At 36.1% G+C, this 15,711-nt stretch overlaps 3 protein-coding genes across 3 annotated transcripts; 1 reads left to right on the top strand and 2 right to left on the bottom strand.

The window, feature by feature from the left end:
- Nucleotides 1–23: 23 nt before the first annotated feature.
- Nucleotides 24–8,405, top strand: LOC106082020 (glycolipid transfer protein). The gene is made up of 5 exons (XM_013244322.2): nucleotides 24–109; nucleotides 175–331; nucleotides 5,446–5,501; nucleotides 7,780–8,037; nucleotides 8,123–8,405. Exons 1-5 carry the CDS (start codon nucleotides 74–76, stop codon nucleotides 8,288–8,290), a joined length of 675 nt encoding a protein of 224 aa, XP_013099776.2. The 5' UTR covers nucleotides 24–73; the 3' UTR covers nucleotides 8,291–8,405.
- Nucleotides 8,359–9,128, bottom strand: LOC106082022 (transmembrane protein 17A). Its single transcript, XM_059366505.1, has 3 exons — nucleotides 8,840–9,128; nucleotides 8,670–8,783; nucleotides 8,359–8,606 (listed from the first exon to the last, which is right to left on the bottom strand). The coding sequence occupies exons 1-3, from the start codon at nucleotides 9,023–9,025 to the stop codon at nucleotides 8,403–8,405; spliced, it is 504 nt and encodes a 167-aa protein (XP_059222488.1). The 5' UTR covers nucleotides 9,026–9,128; the 3' UTR covers nucleotides 8,359–8,402.
- Nucleotides 9,129–11,797: 2,669 nt separating this feature from the next.
- Nucleotides 11,798–15,414, bottom strand: LOC106082018 (gamma-tubulin complex component 5). Its single transcript, XM_013244319.2, has 8 exons — nucleotides 15,332–15,414; nucleotides 14,845–15,270; nucleotides 14,306–14,791; nucleotides 13,725–14,236; nucleotides 12,909–13,671; nucleotides 12,266–12,847; nucleotides 11,974–12,208; nucleotides 11,798–11,907 (listed from the first exon to the last, which is right to left on the bottom strand). Exons 1-8 carry the CDS (start codon nucleotides 15,407–15,409, stop codon nucleotides 11,864–11,866), a joined length of 3,126 nt encoding a protein of 1,041 aa, XP_013099773.2. The 5' UTR covers nucleotides 15,410–15,414; the 3' UTR covers nucleotides 11,798–11,863.
- Nucleotides 15,415–15,711: the final 297 nt, after the last annotated feature.

Here is a 15,711-nt window from a genome sequence, read left to right as displayed (position 1 = left end):
CAACTCCGCTGAGTCGAAAATATTGATTTTTGGCACTTGCCAATAGCAAAGAAAATAGATATTAGACCATAGTATGGTATGTTCTGATGAATATTCTACTCAGGCGTTAGTGAGTAATAATAGTCTAGCTTTTGCTTGCAATACACGCATAACAAGTTCACCCTTCATCACCAGCGTCAAAAGTTGTTTTTTTTTTTGGGGGACTTTATGGAAAAAAGTCAAATGGCTCGCATACAATTCAACACCTTGAAAGGCTTTCCTCCCGCCATAGATGAGAAAGTTGAGACGGAAACATTTCTAGCTGCTGCCAATGAGGTAGTTGACGTTATAAGTAAGTATTATGAATTAATTTAATGACCATTTCATTAGAACACTGTCATCAGATTACCTAAGTCTTCTAAAATCTTTGAAAATAAAAAACAACAGACAATTGGTAGTTAATAATGAAAAAAAAAAAAAACAACTCACATTTAGGTTGAATAATGTTAAGGTGATCTCTCGATTATGTCTATAAGTATGTGTTACCGTATGACTCAGCTTTGAAGCGTTTGGCTAAACAAGGATCAAAAATACCGAGACTAGTTAAAAACCAGTTCCAATTTACCCCAGTTTCTTAATGGAATGTTCATGGGCAGATTTGCATTTGCAGTTAAAAATCATAGAAGCTATTTTTGCAATTTGTTTCGATTTTTCTTTTTAAATTTTCTATCTCTCTTGTTGTTTAATTTACGACCGATTTCTGGTTTTGTTAAGGTGATTTTTTGAAATAAGTTAACATTTATTTTTTTCAATTATTTGGTTATTTTCGATTTAAGCCACTTTTGAAATCAATCTGCAGTAAAATTCTCAAAAAAGAGATTAGAAGAAAACAACGAAAGCTTAGACGCAATTGTTGAAAAAATATAAAAATTTAACAAGCGCAAACCCAAAACAGTATGACAAGAATAAATTATGTACATACATACATATCTATGTACATATTGAAATATAACTATAAATATTGGGTTGCCCCAAAAGTAATTGCGGATTTTTCATATAGTCGGCGTTGACAAATTTTTTCACAGCTTGTGACTCTGTAAATGCATTCTTTCTTCTGTCAGTTATCAGCTGTTACTTTTAGCTTGCTTTAGAAAAAAAGTGTAAAAAAAAATATATTTGATTAAAGTTCATTCTAAGTTTTATTAAAAATGCGTTTACTTTCTTTTAAAAAATCCGCAATTACTTTTTGGGCAACCCAATTTATTTGAAAATGTTTAGAATCGAACAGATTGTTAAAACATAGTATCTGTCTTTATAATGTATTATGTTTTTATATAGAAAACCTACACTATGATGGCAAATTAAAAAATTATTTTTGCAACACCTTGCAATACACATGCCATATAAAGAATATATATTACCCAGACCATTCGTATTTTACTCAAAAAAACAATTGATTTCGAGATGGCTTAGAGGCGTTTGAACGAAAAATTGAGTGACTGTCTATGCGAATGAAAACCTAACCATTTTGCTTGGCATTTGGAGACCAGTAACTTTTTTCCCCAAGACTCGCACTAGAATTTTACTTGTCGAGTATATTTGTTTGTTTGACATTTTAGTTGTTATTTATTTATTTTTATTATGCAATTAAAAGTCACAAGTGGCCGATTAACAATCACAATATTCAGCATGTATAACAACTGTCAAGCTTTTGTGGGCTTCAGACCATATACCAGGAGATCGTTCTGTATGACAGCTATATCTAAATATAGTCCGATTTGAACCATATTTAGTTTCTATGTTGGGAGGCGTAAAACTACTCAATGTTTCAAATTTCAGTGAAATCGGTTAACAAATAAAGCTTTAATGGGCTTCAGACCCTTTGTCGGGAGATCGGTCTATATAGCAGCTATATCCAAATATGGTCCGATTTGGCTCGTTCAAGAACAGTTTTACGCCTCCTAACATAGGACTTAAATATGGTTCAGATCGGAATATATTTAGACATAGCTGTCATATAGACCGATCTGACTATAAAGGGTCTGAAGCCCATAAAAGCTTTATGTATCACCCGATTTCGTTGAAATTTTAAACAGTGAGCAGTTTTACGCCTCCCAACATAGGACCTGAATATGGTTCAAATCGGGCTATACTTGAATATAGCTGACATATAGACCAATCTCCTGATAAAGGGTCTGAAGCTTTATTTTTTAACCGAATTCGCTGAAATTGGAAACAGTGAGTCGTTTTACGCCTCCCAAAATAGAACCTAAATATGGTTCAGAACGGACTATATTTAGATATAGCTGCCATATAGACCGCACTCTAGATAAAGGTTCTGAAGCCCATTAAAGCTCTACTTATTACCCTTTTTCGCTGAAATTTGAAACAGTGGTAGGTTTTAGGTCTTCGATATCCGTCCCAAATATGGTTTGGATCTGACTATATTTAGATATAGCCGCCATATAGACCGATCTCCCGATAAAGGGTCTGAAGCCCATAAAAGCTTTATTTTTTATACGATTTGGCTGAAATTTGAAACAGTGAGTAGTTTTAGGCCACCCGCCATCTGACCCAAATATGGTAAAGACCGGACTGTATTTAAATATAGCTGTCATATAGGCCGATATGCCGGTTAAGGGTTTGAAGCTCATAAAAGCTTTATTTATTATCCGATGTTGTTGAAATTTGAAATACAAAATTCAACAGTGACTTATATTTATTGGACCACTCAATGTCCGTGCCGAATTTGGGTGTATAAGTTATCAAATTTTCACCGGATTGTGACGAAAGGGGGTTTACATATATACCCGAGGTGGTGGTTATACAAAGTGCGGCCTGGCCGAGTTTAAAACCTTTTTACTTGTTTAATATTGTCCTCTTTTGTTAAGTGCCTAAATCATTTTTTTTAACTGCGTTGTTTCGTTATTCTTGATGATAAATGTCAGATGCACCTTGCCCCCCAAATTTCAAGTGAATACATTTACAAATAATAGATTTATAACGATTTCATAAAGAAACCTAACTCAAGTTTTTTTCCTTCCCCTCTAAAAAAAACAAAAATTGAGTAGGGTCGTTTTTATATTATCGCTCATTTCATAGTATGCGATTAATGATAATATTGACGTACACTTTATGTTGAAGTTGATAAAGCGTTACATCAAAATTAACCTTCGATGACTAATGGAAATGTCTGCCACTTATCTATTGTATTTCTTGCTTAAGTGTTGATTTCTGACTTACTCTATTTTCGCCTAGTATGATTCATAAATCTAAAAATTATATGAAATATTGGTTTGCCCAAAAAGTAATTGCGGATTTTTTAAAAGAAAGTAAATGCATTTTTAATAAAATATAAATCAAATATACTTTTTTTACACTTTTTTTCTAAAGCAAGCTAAAAGTAACAGCTGATAACTGACAGAAGAAAGAATGCATTTACAGAGTCACAAGCTGTGAAAAAATTTGTCAACGCCGACTATATGAAAAATCCGCAATTACTTTTTGGGCAACCCAATAGAACTTTCCCATGTTCATTCTTTTTTCAATTTTTACAAAAAGATAAAAAAAAACTTTGTAAATGATTAGAAATGTTCAAAAAAGTAGTCGTTCAAACATCCCCGCCTTGTATTAAGAAAAATGTCTATGGTCGCGTTGTGTATTATGAGTCGGATGGCAACCTCACTTCAGTTGCGTTGCCAGCGTCCAAATTTGTTATAGAAAAATCCATTTCTATTTTGTATACTTGTTATACCCTCCACCATAAGATGGGGGTATACTAATTTCGTCATTCTGTTTGTAACACCTCAAAATATGCGTCTAAGACCCCATAAAGTATATATATTCTTGATCGCCATGTCATTTTAAGTCGATCTAGCCATGTCCGTCCGCCTGTCCGTCCGTCCGTCTGTCTGTCGAAAGCACGCTAACTTTCGAAGGAGTAAAGCTAGCCGCTTGAAATTTTGCACGAATACTTTTTATTGGTGTCGGTCGGTTGGTATTGTAAATGGGCCAAATCGGTCCATGTTTTGGTATAGCTGCCATATAAACCGATCTTGGGTCTTGACTTCTTGGGCCTCTAGAGGGCGCAATTCTTATCCGATTATATTGAAATTTTGCACGTAGTGTTTTGGTAACACTTCCAACAACTGCGCTAAGTATGATTTAAATCGGTCCATGTTTTGATATAGCTGCCATATAAACCGATCTTGGGCCTTGACTTCTTGAGCCTGTAGAGGGCGCAATTCTCATCCGATTTTATTGAAATTTTGCACGTGGTGTTTTGGTATTACTTCCAACAACTACGCTAAGTATGGTTTAAATCGGTTCATGTGTTGAAATAGCTGCCATATAAACCGATCTTGGGTCTTGACTTCTTGAGCCTCTAGAAGGAGCAATTCTTATCCGATATTATTGCAATTTTGCACGTAGTGTTTTGGTAGCACTTCCAACAAGTATGTTAATTATGATTCAAATCGGTTCGTAATCTGGTATAGATGTTATTTAAACCAATCTTGGGTCTTGACTTCTTGAGCCTCTAGAAGGCGCAATTCTTATCCGATATTATTGAAATTTTGCACGTAGTGTTTTGGTAGCACTTCCAACAAGTATGTTAATTATGATTCAAATCGGTTCGTAATCTGGTATAGATGTCATTTAAACCGATCTTGTGTCTTGTCTTCTTGAGCCTCTGGAGGACGCAATTCTCGTCCGATTTGATTGAAATTTTGCACGTAGTGTTTTGGTATCACTTCCAACTGTGTTAAGTATGATTCAAATCGGTTCGTAATCTAGTATTGCTGTCATATAAACCGATCTTGGATCTTGACTTCGTGAGCCAATAGAGCGCACAATTCTCATCCGATTTGGACGAAATTTTGCATGAGGAGTTTTGTTATGACTTCTAATAACTGTGCTAAGTAAGGCGATAATCGGTATTGAACCTGATATAGCTGCCATATAAACCGATCTGGGATTTTGACTTCTTTAGCCTCTAGAGGGCGCAATTCTCACACGATTTGGCAGAAATTTTGTACAACGGCTTTTCTCATGACTTTCAACATACGTGTCTAATATGGTCGGAATCGATCAATAGCTTGATACAGCTCCCATATAAACTTATCTCCCGATTTTGCTTCTTGAGCCTCTACAACGCAATTCTTATCCGAATGAACTGAAATATTACATTATGACTTCTACAATGCAATTGCCTAATAAGAGATACCGCGCATAGAACTCGACAAATGCCATTCATGGTGGAGGGTATATTAGATTCGGACCGGCCGAACTTAGCACGCTCTTACTTGTTTACCATTTACTTTTTGCCAGAACGTTCCAAACTAAGTTGATGAATGAAACCGACAAAAATGCCCGACTTTATAACAAGTTTTAATTCATAGATTATTTCATTATTTTGTTTTCAAAAATATTCCTGTTAACTAACTTATTCTGTTTTTATATTCATAGGAACCTTCGGATCACTCTTTTCTCCTGTTATTAATGACATGGCCGGCAACATAGCTGTAAGTATTTATTTTTTATTTACTTTTTTATTTCTTTTCATGCAATGTGAAGCCATAAGGCCTGTCAACAATCACAATCAATGAGCGCCTGGGTTCAAATACTGGCGGGAATATCATATAAAAATTTTCAGCGGTGGTTATCTCCTCCTAATCCCCTCCTTCCCCTAATGGCAGCCACGCCGTTCGAACTCGGCCATAAAAATGGGGACCCTTATCACTGAGCTTAAACTTGAATCAGGCCGCACTCATCGATATGTAAGAAGTTTGTCCCTGTTCCCCAATCTAATGTGAGAAAATTTGCAAAATTCGCATTTGCCAATAGAAATACAATTCAAAGTTCTTGTCTTTAAAAGATTAAATGTGAGTCTACAAGATCTTGCCCAGCCAGAAGCCAGTGACAACGCATAATTCATAGTACCTTCATGAGCATAATAAAAATTTTTCTCTTCGAAAAACAGAAAGTTAATGTCGCCAGCAAATAAGTACACAGTAAATGTCGTGGTATAAATATTTAGTTCCAAAAAAAAATGGATTGTTGTGGCAAGCCACTCTTTCATTTTCGTATGGATGATTCCCTCTCCTTTAATAAATTGATGTCTATTAAACAGATATGAATACATTAACTTGCAAGGATGCTCTACTACACAGACAAAAATATCACGAACATTTTTTCAATTAAAAAATTTCATCTAAAATAAAAATGTTTTCAATAAAAAAATTAATTAAATCAATCATATTTTAATTGAATCTGGATTTTTTTTTAATTACGATCATGATTGAATTTTTTTGAAATGTTTATTAAAAAAAATTAATTGACTTAATAATTTTTTTTAATTTAATATGAACATTTTTCAATTACGATCGTAACTGAAATTTTTGTCATTTTCAATTAAAAAAATAATTGATTCAATTATTTCTTTAATTGAAACAAAAAAATTTTAATTAAAAAATGTGATTGAAACTTTTATCTTTAGTAATTAAACAATAACGGTCTAGGTTACCAATTTTTTTGCTTTGCCCTTGAGTTATGCGTGGAGTTCTTCGATTTCAAAAACTTCAATTATTTTTTTAATTGGTTCAATTAATAAATTAACTAGAAATTTCAGTTTTCAATCATTTTTTTAATTGAATATGTAATTTTTTAATAGAAAATTTTTTCAATCACTTTTTTCAAAAACTGTGATTGATATAATCATTTCCGTGATTAAAACAGTTTCAGTTAAAAAATTAATTATGCAAATTTGCCCATGAACATACCATTAAGAAACTAGGGCAAACTTCTCACAAATCAATGAGTGCTGTCCGATTCGATTCCAAGTTCAATGATGGGGGACCTCCTTTTTATAGCCGAGTCCGAACGGCGGGCCGCTGAGCGACAGCTCTTGGGGAGAAGTTTTTACATGGCAAAGTACCTCACAAATGTCGCCAGCATTTGGAGGGAATAACCACCGCTGAAAATTTTTCTGATGTACCTGCCAGGATTCGAACCCAGGCGTTCAGCGTCATAGACGGACATGCTAACCTCTGCGCTACGGTGCCCATAATTAGATCAATTAATTTCGTGATTGAAAACGATTTTTATTTTTTCTGTGTAATATCTAGTTGTTGTATCAGTGTCTTGTACACTGAGGAGGCAGCGGTTGTCGATGGAGCATTTCATGGGGTCAATCCAGTACGTACAATCGGCTGCTATGGGATTGTGTAATATCTAGTGATACCAAAGTGCAGAACTTTTTTCCATTGAAGTTGCTCCTTAAGTTCTCCGTCAACGACAACAGTAGATTGCTTGTACAGCACCTAAACCCAAATGTTTGCTCGTAGTGTTTTGTATATTCCTGAGCATCTGGAGAGGGCAATTACTCAACTAACAATGCCAACAAATTTAAAAAAACCATTTGCCATCACATTTCCGCGGCGATCAGTCAGTCCTGTGTAGAAGCTTGACGAAAATCTCTACAAAGAAATTTGTGGCTACCACATCAGGAACGATCCCTATCGTCTATTTCTTGATATGACTTCAATATAATTCGTCGAATGCGACTCTTGGAAAGGAATTTTATGGCTGCAACATCAAAAACGATCCCTATCGCCTATTACTTGATATGACTTCTATATAATTCGATCTCTTTATTTATCAAAAAACTTGTCGAAAGCGACTCTTGGTGGAGGGTATACAAGATTCAGCCCGACCGAACTTATCGCGCTTTTGAATGTCTTTAAGTTGTCTTTGCTATTTAAACTGTAAAAGTTATTTACGCCAAACCCTTTATTGTTTTAGAAAATCCGCAAGGTTTATGGCAGGGACTGCAACAAATTCAAATATCTGGACGATATAATAATTCTCAACATAGATGTAGACAATATGGCCGCTGATGCTTTGCTATGGCTGAAACGAGGATTGCAACTGGTGTGCACGTTCTTTGAAAATATCTACAATGATGCTCAAAATACCGAAGTGGTAAAGAAACATCTACAAGATGCCTATGAGAAAACGCTAAAACCTTATCATGGGTTCATAGTACAAAGTACCATTAAAGTGAGTGGAATTGGGGAGAAACCCAATAACAAACAAACACACAGTAGGGCAATAATAATATTTTGTTTTTCTTTTCTCCTTTCAGATCATCTACAGCTGGGTACCCACAAGATCTCAGCTAATCGGTCAAGGCCCCCAACACGACGAAAACATTAAAGTCCTAACCACATATTTACCTACCATGCGTTGGCATCTTAATCGCATAGACGACTTGTTAAAGAAGCATAATTTAGATAACAATTGCAAAGTGTAGAACAAAAGTTATATGTCATAGTCTCGAAATCAAAGCCATTTAATTGTTATAAATTAAACATTTGTGTTTGTAGTTTTTAGTCTTAATAATAATTATAATAAAAATGTAAAAGTTATTTTTTCACTATAACAAATCGATCAGATTTAGGCCATAATATGGCCAAACCAAATATAAACTCCAAAGCCATTATGATCAAAGAGCCTACGGTTATAAATAAAATTATTGAGTTGAATTCCTTAGCCGAAAGTAACAAAAATATCAGTATAGGCAATTGGACCAAGGGGGACAATATCAAGAAGGTACACAAATCTCCGGGCTAAAATGAAGGCAGTATGGCATTGAAATTGAAAATGAGCAATAGTGAATTGCAAGTAATTACCCTTCCTTGTAAATTGCCCTTATAGCCCATACGTAATCTATAGAATTCCACCAAGGAGCCTACTAAGTAGGCGATTATTACACAAATGCCATGTAAGTCATAAAGATCAGAGAGCTGGAAGAAATATAATGTTGAATTTTTTTAAGAAATATTTTGCTATGGTCACTTACCACATAGATGATATAAATACCATAAATTACATTCCATGCAATTGATAAGTAGACATTACCAACCATCAGCATCTGTAAAACCAAACTTGGTCTATAGGGCACTTCTGAAATAACAATCCGGGATTTTTGTTTATTAATTTCATTGTTAGCCTTATTTATCCTTGTATTACCTTTTATGGAGTTCATTGCTTATGAACACTTCATAGCTGATTGGTTGCTATTGACAACCAAGTGACTGTCAACAACCTCGGGGGGGTACATGTACTGCTACGAGCCAATGCTTAACTAATGTTTTGACGTTTCAGTTCAAATTGATCTGGCAGCGGTAATCAATTCGATGATTTGGACCTTAATATGCCCCTAGCAGAAGAAGAGAGAAACATCAACATAGAGAAATAAACCTCTTTTTCTTCGCATGTGATTTGGGTTGCCCAAAAAGTAATTGCGGATTTTTTAAAAGAAAGTAAATACATTTTTAATAAAACTTAGAATGAACTTTAATCAAATATATTTTTTTTTTACACTTTTTTTCTAAAGCAAGCTAAAAGTAACAGCTGATAACTGAAAGAAGAAAGAATGCAATTACAGAGTCACAAGCTGTGACAAAATTTGTCAACGCCGACTATATGAAAAATCCGCAATTACTTTTTGGGCAACCCAATATATTAGTACGAGTATTTTGCCCATGAACATTCCACTAAGGAACAGGGGCAAACTTCTCACATATCAATGAGTGTAGTTCGATTCAAGTTTAAGCTCAATGATAAGGGGCCTCCCTTTTATAGTCGAGTCCGAACGGCGTGCCGAAGTGCGACACCTCTTTGGAGGGAAGTTTTGACATGGCATAGTACCTCACAAATGTTGCCAGCATTAGGAGGGGAAAACCACCGCTGAAAAAGTTTTTCGGATGGTCTCGCCCGGATTCGAACCCAGGCGTTTTAGGCGGACATGCTAACCTCTGCGCCACGGTGGCCTCCATCGTCATACATAGTCTGAACAAAATTTTGTTAACATTTTCATAGATAGTGTAAGATGGCCTAGAAGAAACAAGTAAGAGCGTGCTAAGTTCGACCGGGCCGAATCTTATGTACCCTTCACCATGGAACGCATTTGTCGAGTTCTATGCGCGGTATCACTTTTTAGGCAAACAAGGAATATTGAATAAGAACTGTTATGCTATTGGAGCTATATCAAGTTATAGTCCGATTCGGACCATAAATGAATGCTGAACATTGTAGAAGTCATTGTGTAATATTTCAGTTCATTCGGATAAGAATTGTGCCTTGTAGGGGCTCAAGAAGCAAAATCGGGAGATAGGTTTATATGGGAGCTGTATCAAGCTATTGATCGATTCAGACCATATTAGACACGTATGTTGAAGGTCATGAGAGAAGCCGTTGTACAAAATTTCTGCTAAATCGGATAAGAATTACGCCCTCTAGAGGCCACAAGAAGTCAAAAACCCAGATCGGTTGATATGGCAGCTATACCAGTTTATATACCGATTTGAATCATACTTAGCACAGTTGTTGGAAGTGATACCAAAACACCATGTGCAAAATTATAGCCAAATCGGATAAGAATTGCGCGCTCTATTAGCTCAAGAAGTCAAGATCCAAGATCGGTTTATATGACAGCTATACCAGATTATGAATCTATTTGAATCGTGCTTAGCACAGTTGTTGGAAGTGATACCAAAACACTACGTGCAAAATTTCAATCAAATAAGACGAGAATTGCGTCCTCTAGAGGCTCAAGAAGTCAAGACCCAAGATCGGTTTATATGGCAGGTTATGAAACGATTTGAATCGTACTTAAAAACAGTTGTTGCACTACGTGCAATATTTCAATCAAATCGGACGAGATTTGCGTACTCTAGAGGCTCAAGAAGTCAAGACCCAAGATTGGTTTATATGGCAGCTATATCAAAACATCGGCCGATTTTGCCCATTTACAATCCCAAGCGACCTACACTAATAAAAAGTATTTGTGCAAATTTCAAGTGTTTCGCTTTACTCCTTCGAAAGTTATCGTGCTTTCGACAGACAAACGGACGGACTTGGCTTGATCGACTTAAAATGACATGACGATCAAGAATATGTATACTTTATGGGGTCTCAAACGCATATTTCGAGGTGCTACAAACAGAATGACGAAATTAATAAACCCCATTCTATGGTGGAGAGTATAATAATAGTCAAGATCATTTTTCGATATCTGCAGGGTGATGGAGGGTGCTTAGACCACTCCCCAGAGGCCTTTTTACGCTTATGATCACCAAGACGTTTAGCAAAGCTACCATAATAGCCGGTTGTGATTTTGCAATTCCAGGGATACTGGAATCTGTGGGTATGTGAGGACATCGAAGAAGAAGAAGAGACTAGAAAAGCACCTTCTGTGTGTGTGTGTGTCCCGAACTAGCAGTCAGAAGGAGTTCCACTTTGGGTTCTCATTTCTTTGAGAACCTATCTGATTTAGCGGATTTGAACATTTGCAAGTTATCGTGCTTTTTAAAGCGATCTGGATGGTTCAACGGTGGAAACTAGAAGGCATCTTCCTTCTTCTGTTGCTGTGTCTGTCACAATGGACGAAAACGTCTAAGTGAGTCTGATGGCAGACTGCCACTTAAACCTAACCTAGTGTTGCCAATGTTAAAATACAAACTGAATCCGCTAGACTTGTAAAAAACAATCCAATTGTTGGTAAGCGTGTAAAATAAGAACCATATGGTGTCATCATACAATCTAAATGGCAATTACTTAAAGAGGAAGAACGCAACATATTTATTTAATTTTTAAACGTTCTGGAATGTGGACGAGTGTCAGTGTTGGTCAACGTTTAAATACAAGCATTTAGCGGAAAGGTCATGTTATTTGTATATCAGCTGGCGAATCCGCCAGACTAGTAAAAAAACAGATCATATGTTGCCATCTATTGCTATTATTAAATTAAACAAAATTAATGAAATGTTTTTTTATTTAACAAAAATGACGGTATAAAAAAATGAACACTTAAAAATTACTCTTAATGTGGCAAGCTGGTATTGAAGGCCGCTCTTAAGCCAGACACTAAAAATAAAGATATTATATATAATTTTGTCATTGGACATTCATATAGAAAAACAAGGTACTTACAAAAAGTATTTTTCTTCAAGTATACTTGATCATTCAAAATATTGGCCAAATATTGATGGCAACAAATGTAGGTATACTCCATGGCATCGATTTGGGAGTTGGTAACGAAATCATTATCCATATCTTCATCGTCAACGGAACTATCGTCCAGCGATATGGCCAGAGGGTTGTTAGTTTCAATGTATTTAACGCAACTCAACCATTCGGCACGTAGTATAGAAACTAAACTTAAAAGCTAAAAATACCAATTTTTTAAGTACTTTAAAACATCTACCGTCCAGCTTTTACTTACCTGTTCCACTCCCAATTTAATGGTGTTTACACTATCCACCAAAAAACAATGCTCGCACACTGTGCTCAAATATGATTTGTGCACCATTTCCATTTCTTTGAGATTCTCACAATTTTCGATTTTCTCATCCAATTGTTCGCCCATTGATTGCAATACATGGGTCATCAAATGGAAATGTACACTTTGTATGGCATACATCATCCAAAAACGCAACTGTTCCAAACGTCGCATTATCAAGTCGATCATTTCAAACTGGGCATATGGTATGCGGCGTTTATGTGAACGGGCAAAACGCAAATTCTCCAGAGTTGTTATGCCCCATTTTACTTTGAGCAGAAAACAGAACACTTTGTTGTAGGCTTCAATATCCTCCGTGGAGATGATGTGGGCAAGTTCACGGCTAAAGTTATACGAAAGAACTAGCTCTTCCACGGCCTCCACAACTTTGGTGGTTTGGCAGCGGTAAGCTGAATTTACTTCCACACAGAAAAGCATAGACATATCGGGAAATTTGGAGCAAATAATATCGTCCAAATGCATGGTTAGTAAGGAACGATTGGCCCAGGATTCGCCAGATTCAATCTAGTTTACGTAAAAATAAACAAATTTATATAAATGTTGGAAATTATTTCCACTAATTCACCTGGGCGAATAACTTGGTGTAGAATATATGCATGACATCACTGGCCTCCAGTAACATAACTTTACGTATATTTCTCAAATGCTTCAAAATCATAAATTCCTCACGATACAGCTTGAGAACAAAACTATTTGCAAAGGCAATACGCATTCTGAATATGTGTGTCAATGATGTTATCAATAATTCCTCCAAAGGCAAATTTTTGCTGCAATCCCTTTTCTGTAATGACTCATAAATGGTAGTAGCATCAGTTGTTTTCTGAGAGATAGTTTCTTTTTCCTGATCAGTAATGGATAGATCTTCTTCGCTGGTATTCATGGCAAATGCCATCAAAAGATGGCTGTCATTTGTTGTTAAGCAGTTAAGAATGGAATTTGAATTGTTTTTCTCACTGCCCGCCTTAACAGCTATGTCGTTGAAAAATCCACTATCATTGGGCTCCACTTCCACCACACTATTATCGGAGTCTCCACCAGAGACTTGTGCGACCTCGTTTTGTAAGATATCCACTTGCTTCAGAAAATCTCCTATGAACACATTATAAAGTTTGCCACCCATTGCAGCACAATCCTTACGCAAATCACCAATGCGATTAATTTCATAGAGAAGATTTAAGGTTCGGCCAGCTTCTAGAGAATGTTCGCGCATCAATTGAAAAAGGCTGTTCTCTTCGATCACCTGGCTTACATGGGTGGGTACAAAAAAAGCCCTGCTTTTATTTTTATGATATTCCCGCATACATACAGATTGATCATTATTGTTGGCTCTATAAAATATCAAAAGAATAAACATCTCAACAGTACATATGTAAAATCCTACCTTTCCACAATGTATTCTTGTTGCCAATCATCTAGCCTGCCATCTGTCCACCATGTATCGATAATCTCGCAGAATACCTTAATGCTGGCCAAGAGCAGCGACATAAACAAATTTCCTTTGGCCACATTGCTTTCTTTTTGATACGAGTTCATCAAACTTGCCAGTAGAAAAGCACTAGTAATGTGAGCCGGATGCTGACGCCAATCCAAAAATACTTTCTCATGAATTTCATACAGTGACTCTAATTGGCGTAATGCTTCATCCAAGTAGGAGCGCATGGTAATCAAGGTATTTATCTCAAAATCTTTGGGATTAATTAAACGTCTTTCAAATTCCAGAATTGAATGCCATACAGGGCTCAAATGTAAATGAATATTGGCGGCATAACACTCCAATGTGCGGGGAGGTAAGCTATCCTCATAGCTATATATGGCTCTATGGAATTGCCTTAGGACGTTCATCATTTTTATATAGGGCATATATTGGTCCTCCAAATAGCTTTGCAAGGCATTCTTTGTTAAATTGAAAAAATTTTAAATTGATATTAGAGAGAATAATGGAAGAACTAAGGAATACTATACCACTCCACAACTGGGTATGGTCACGTTTGGTCTGATTTTCAACTGTTCTCCTTCCAATTGAAAAACGGCACAGTTGGTAGGTCTTTGGAACATCCAAAGAATTTCACGCAATAAGTGTTGCTCCGCTATAGTCTTGGGCTCTTCGAATCGTATTAGATTGTTTGATGTATCGCTAAGATATCGGCTATAGTCTAGTGAGAAATTAGCCATAATATGGTCACTTTCCACCACAGCATTGAGATGTATGTCCTTATCGGTATTCCACCAAGAATGTTGTATGGTTTCACAAAGTCTTTTTTCTGGCTTGCTAGTATCAAATAGAGTGTATGGCACTGACTTCTGTGGTGGTTTGAGTGCACTTAATACTGAAGGATGAACAGAGACTATACATTTTCCCTCGTCTATAGAGCGATCCTCAACATTGTTTGTACAATTTACTGTCGCATTTTCGCTGCTTTCATCATCATCCTCATTATCGGTCCAATCCTTTAGAGAAATATAAATAAAATAACAGCAGCATTTCCAATCATCATACTCACACTCAAATCGGACTCGTTATCTTCATACTTTGGTATAGCAATAAAATCTTCCCTAAGGACATTTAACCAGTATGCCTTTTCCGCATCTTTTACACCAACATTTTCGTTTACAACTGGTGCGATTTCTATTTTATGTTTGTTCTTCTTTAAAGCTCCCGTGGGATTATAAGCCAAAGCGAATAGAAAATCCAACAATGACCAGTGCACATCCACTTCGTAGTGATCTACACACAGTGGATGCTTCACAACCTCATCGCATAAGCGTCCCAAATATTCGGCATATTCTGGACTATTATCAACACAGAATCTCTCTTGAATTCCTTCGATTTTGCGCCGCACATCATGGCTGTTCGTGCTCAAATTTCTATGATTCCTTATGATATTCCAAGCAAAATGAATACAGTGTTCGGTATTGATGTCATCTTCCTGTGGGTGAATACGGCGATGACGAATTCGTTTGAGATGGAAAAATATGTTGGTAACTTACATCGAATCCCGTCAACTGTCTGACCAAATCGGGAACACATTCGATTATTATGTCGTTTCTCTGATCCAGGGCAGACATTCTATTGGATTAAGTCGGCTTTGGCGGAAACATTAAAGTTAAATTCAATTCGTTTTTTGTTTACAACAAAAATAGAAAACAAAATAAAAACCAGTATTGCCACTTCTACTTACTTAAAGACGTACTTGAACTTGAACTGCGATGACCAACGTTTTAGTTGCACATAAAACAACGCAGGTATTGAATGTTTTTAAAACGGGCTGTTTTTTTTATAAAGATCATAATCTGTTGAAGTTTAAAGTATTTAAATTCAATTAACATATATATAAAAAAGAAAAAAGAGAGTACCGTATTTAGCAAAA

Source organism: Stomoxys calcitrans, chromosome 4 (genome assembly GCF_963082655.1).
Source record: "Stomoxys calcitrans chromosome 4, idStoCalc2.1, whole genome shotgun sequence".
Classification (NCBI taxonomy): Eukaryota; Metazoa; Arthropoda; class Insecta; order Diptera; family Muscidae; genus Stomoxys; species Stomoxys calcitrans.
This window is presented reverse-complemented; position numbering and strand designations above follow the sequence as displayed.

Excerpts from the sequence above, each read along its gene's own strand:
- LOC106082020 (XM_013244322.2), top strand. The coding sequence starts at position 74 with ATGGTATGTTCTGATGAATATTCTACTCAGGCGTTA. Across the intron at positions 332-5,445 it reads TGAGGTAGTTGACGTTATAA|GAACCTTCGGATCACTCTTT; the intron begins GTAAGTATTATG and ends TTATATTCATAG. Across the intron at positions 5,502-7,779 it reads ACATGGCCGGCAACATAGCT|AAAATCCGCAAGGTTTATGG; the intron begins GTAAGTATTTAT and ends TTATTGTTTTAG.
- LOC106082022 (XM_059366505.1), bottom strand. The coding sequence starts at position 9,025 with ATGAACTCCATAAAAGGTAATACAAGGATAAATAAGGCTAACAATGAA. Across the intron at positions 8,784-8,839 it reads GTATTTATATCATCTATGTG|CTCTCTGATCTTTATGACTT; the intron begins GTAAGTGACCAT and ends TATTTCTTCCAG. Across the intron at positions 8,607-8,669 it reads AGGGCAATTTACAAGGAAGG|CCCGGAGATTTGTGTACCTT; the intron begins GTAATTACTTGC and ends CCTTCATTTTAG.
- LOC106082018 (XM_013244319.2), bottom strand. The coding sequence starts at position 15,409 with ATGTCTGCCCTGGATCAGAGAAACGACATAATAATCGAATGTGTTCCC. Across the intron at positions 15,271-15,331 it reads GACAGTTGACGGGATTCGAT|GAAGATGACATCAATACCGA; the intron begins GTAAGTTACCAA and ends ATTCACCCACAG. Across the intron at positions 14,792-14,844 it reads ATAACGAGTCCGATTTGAGT|GATTGGACCGATAATGAGGA; the intron begins GTGAGTATGATG and ends ATTTCTCTAAAG.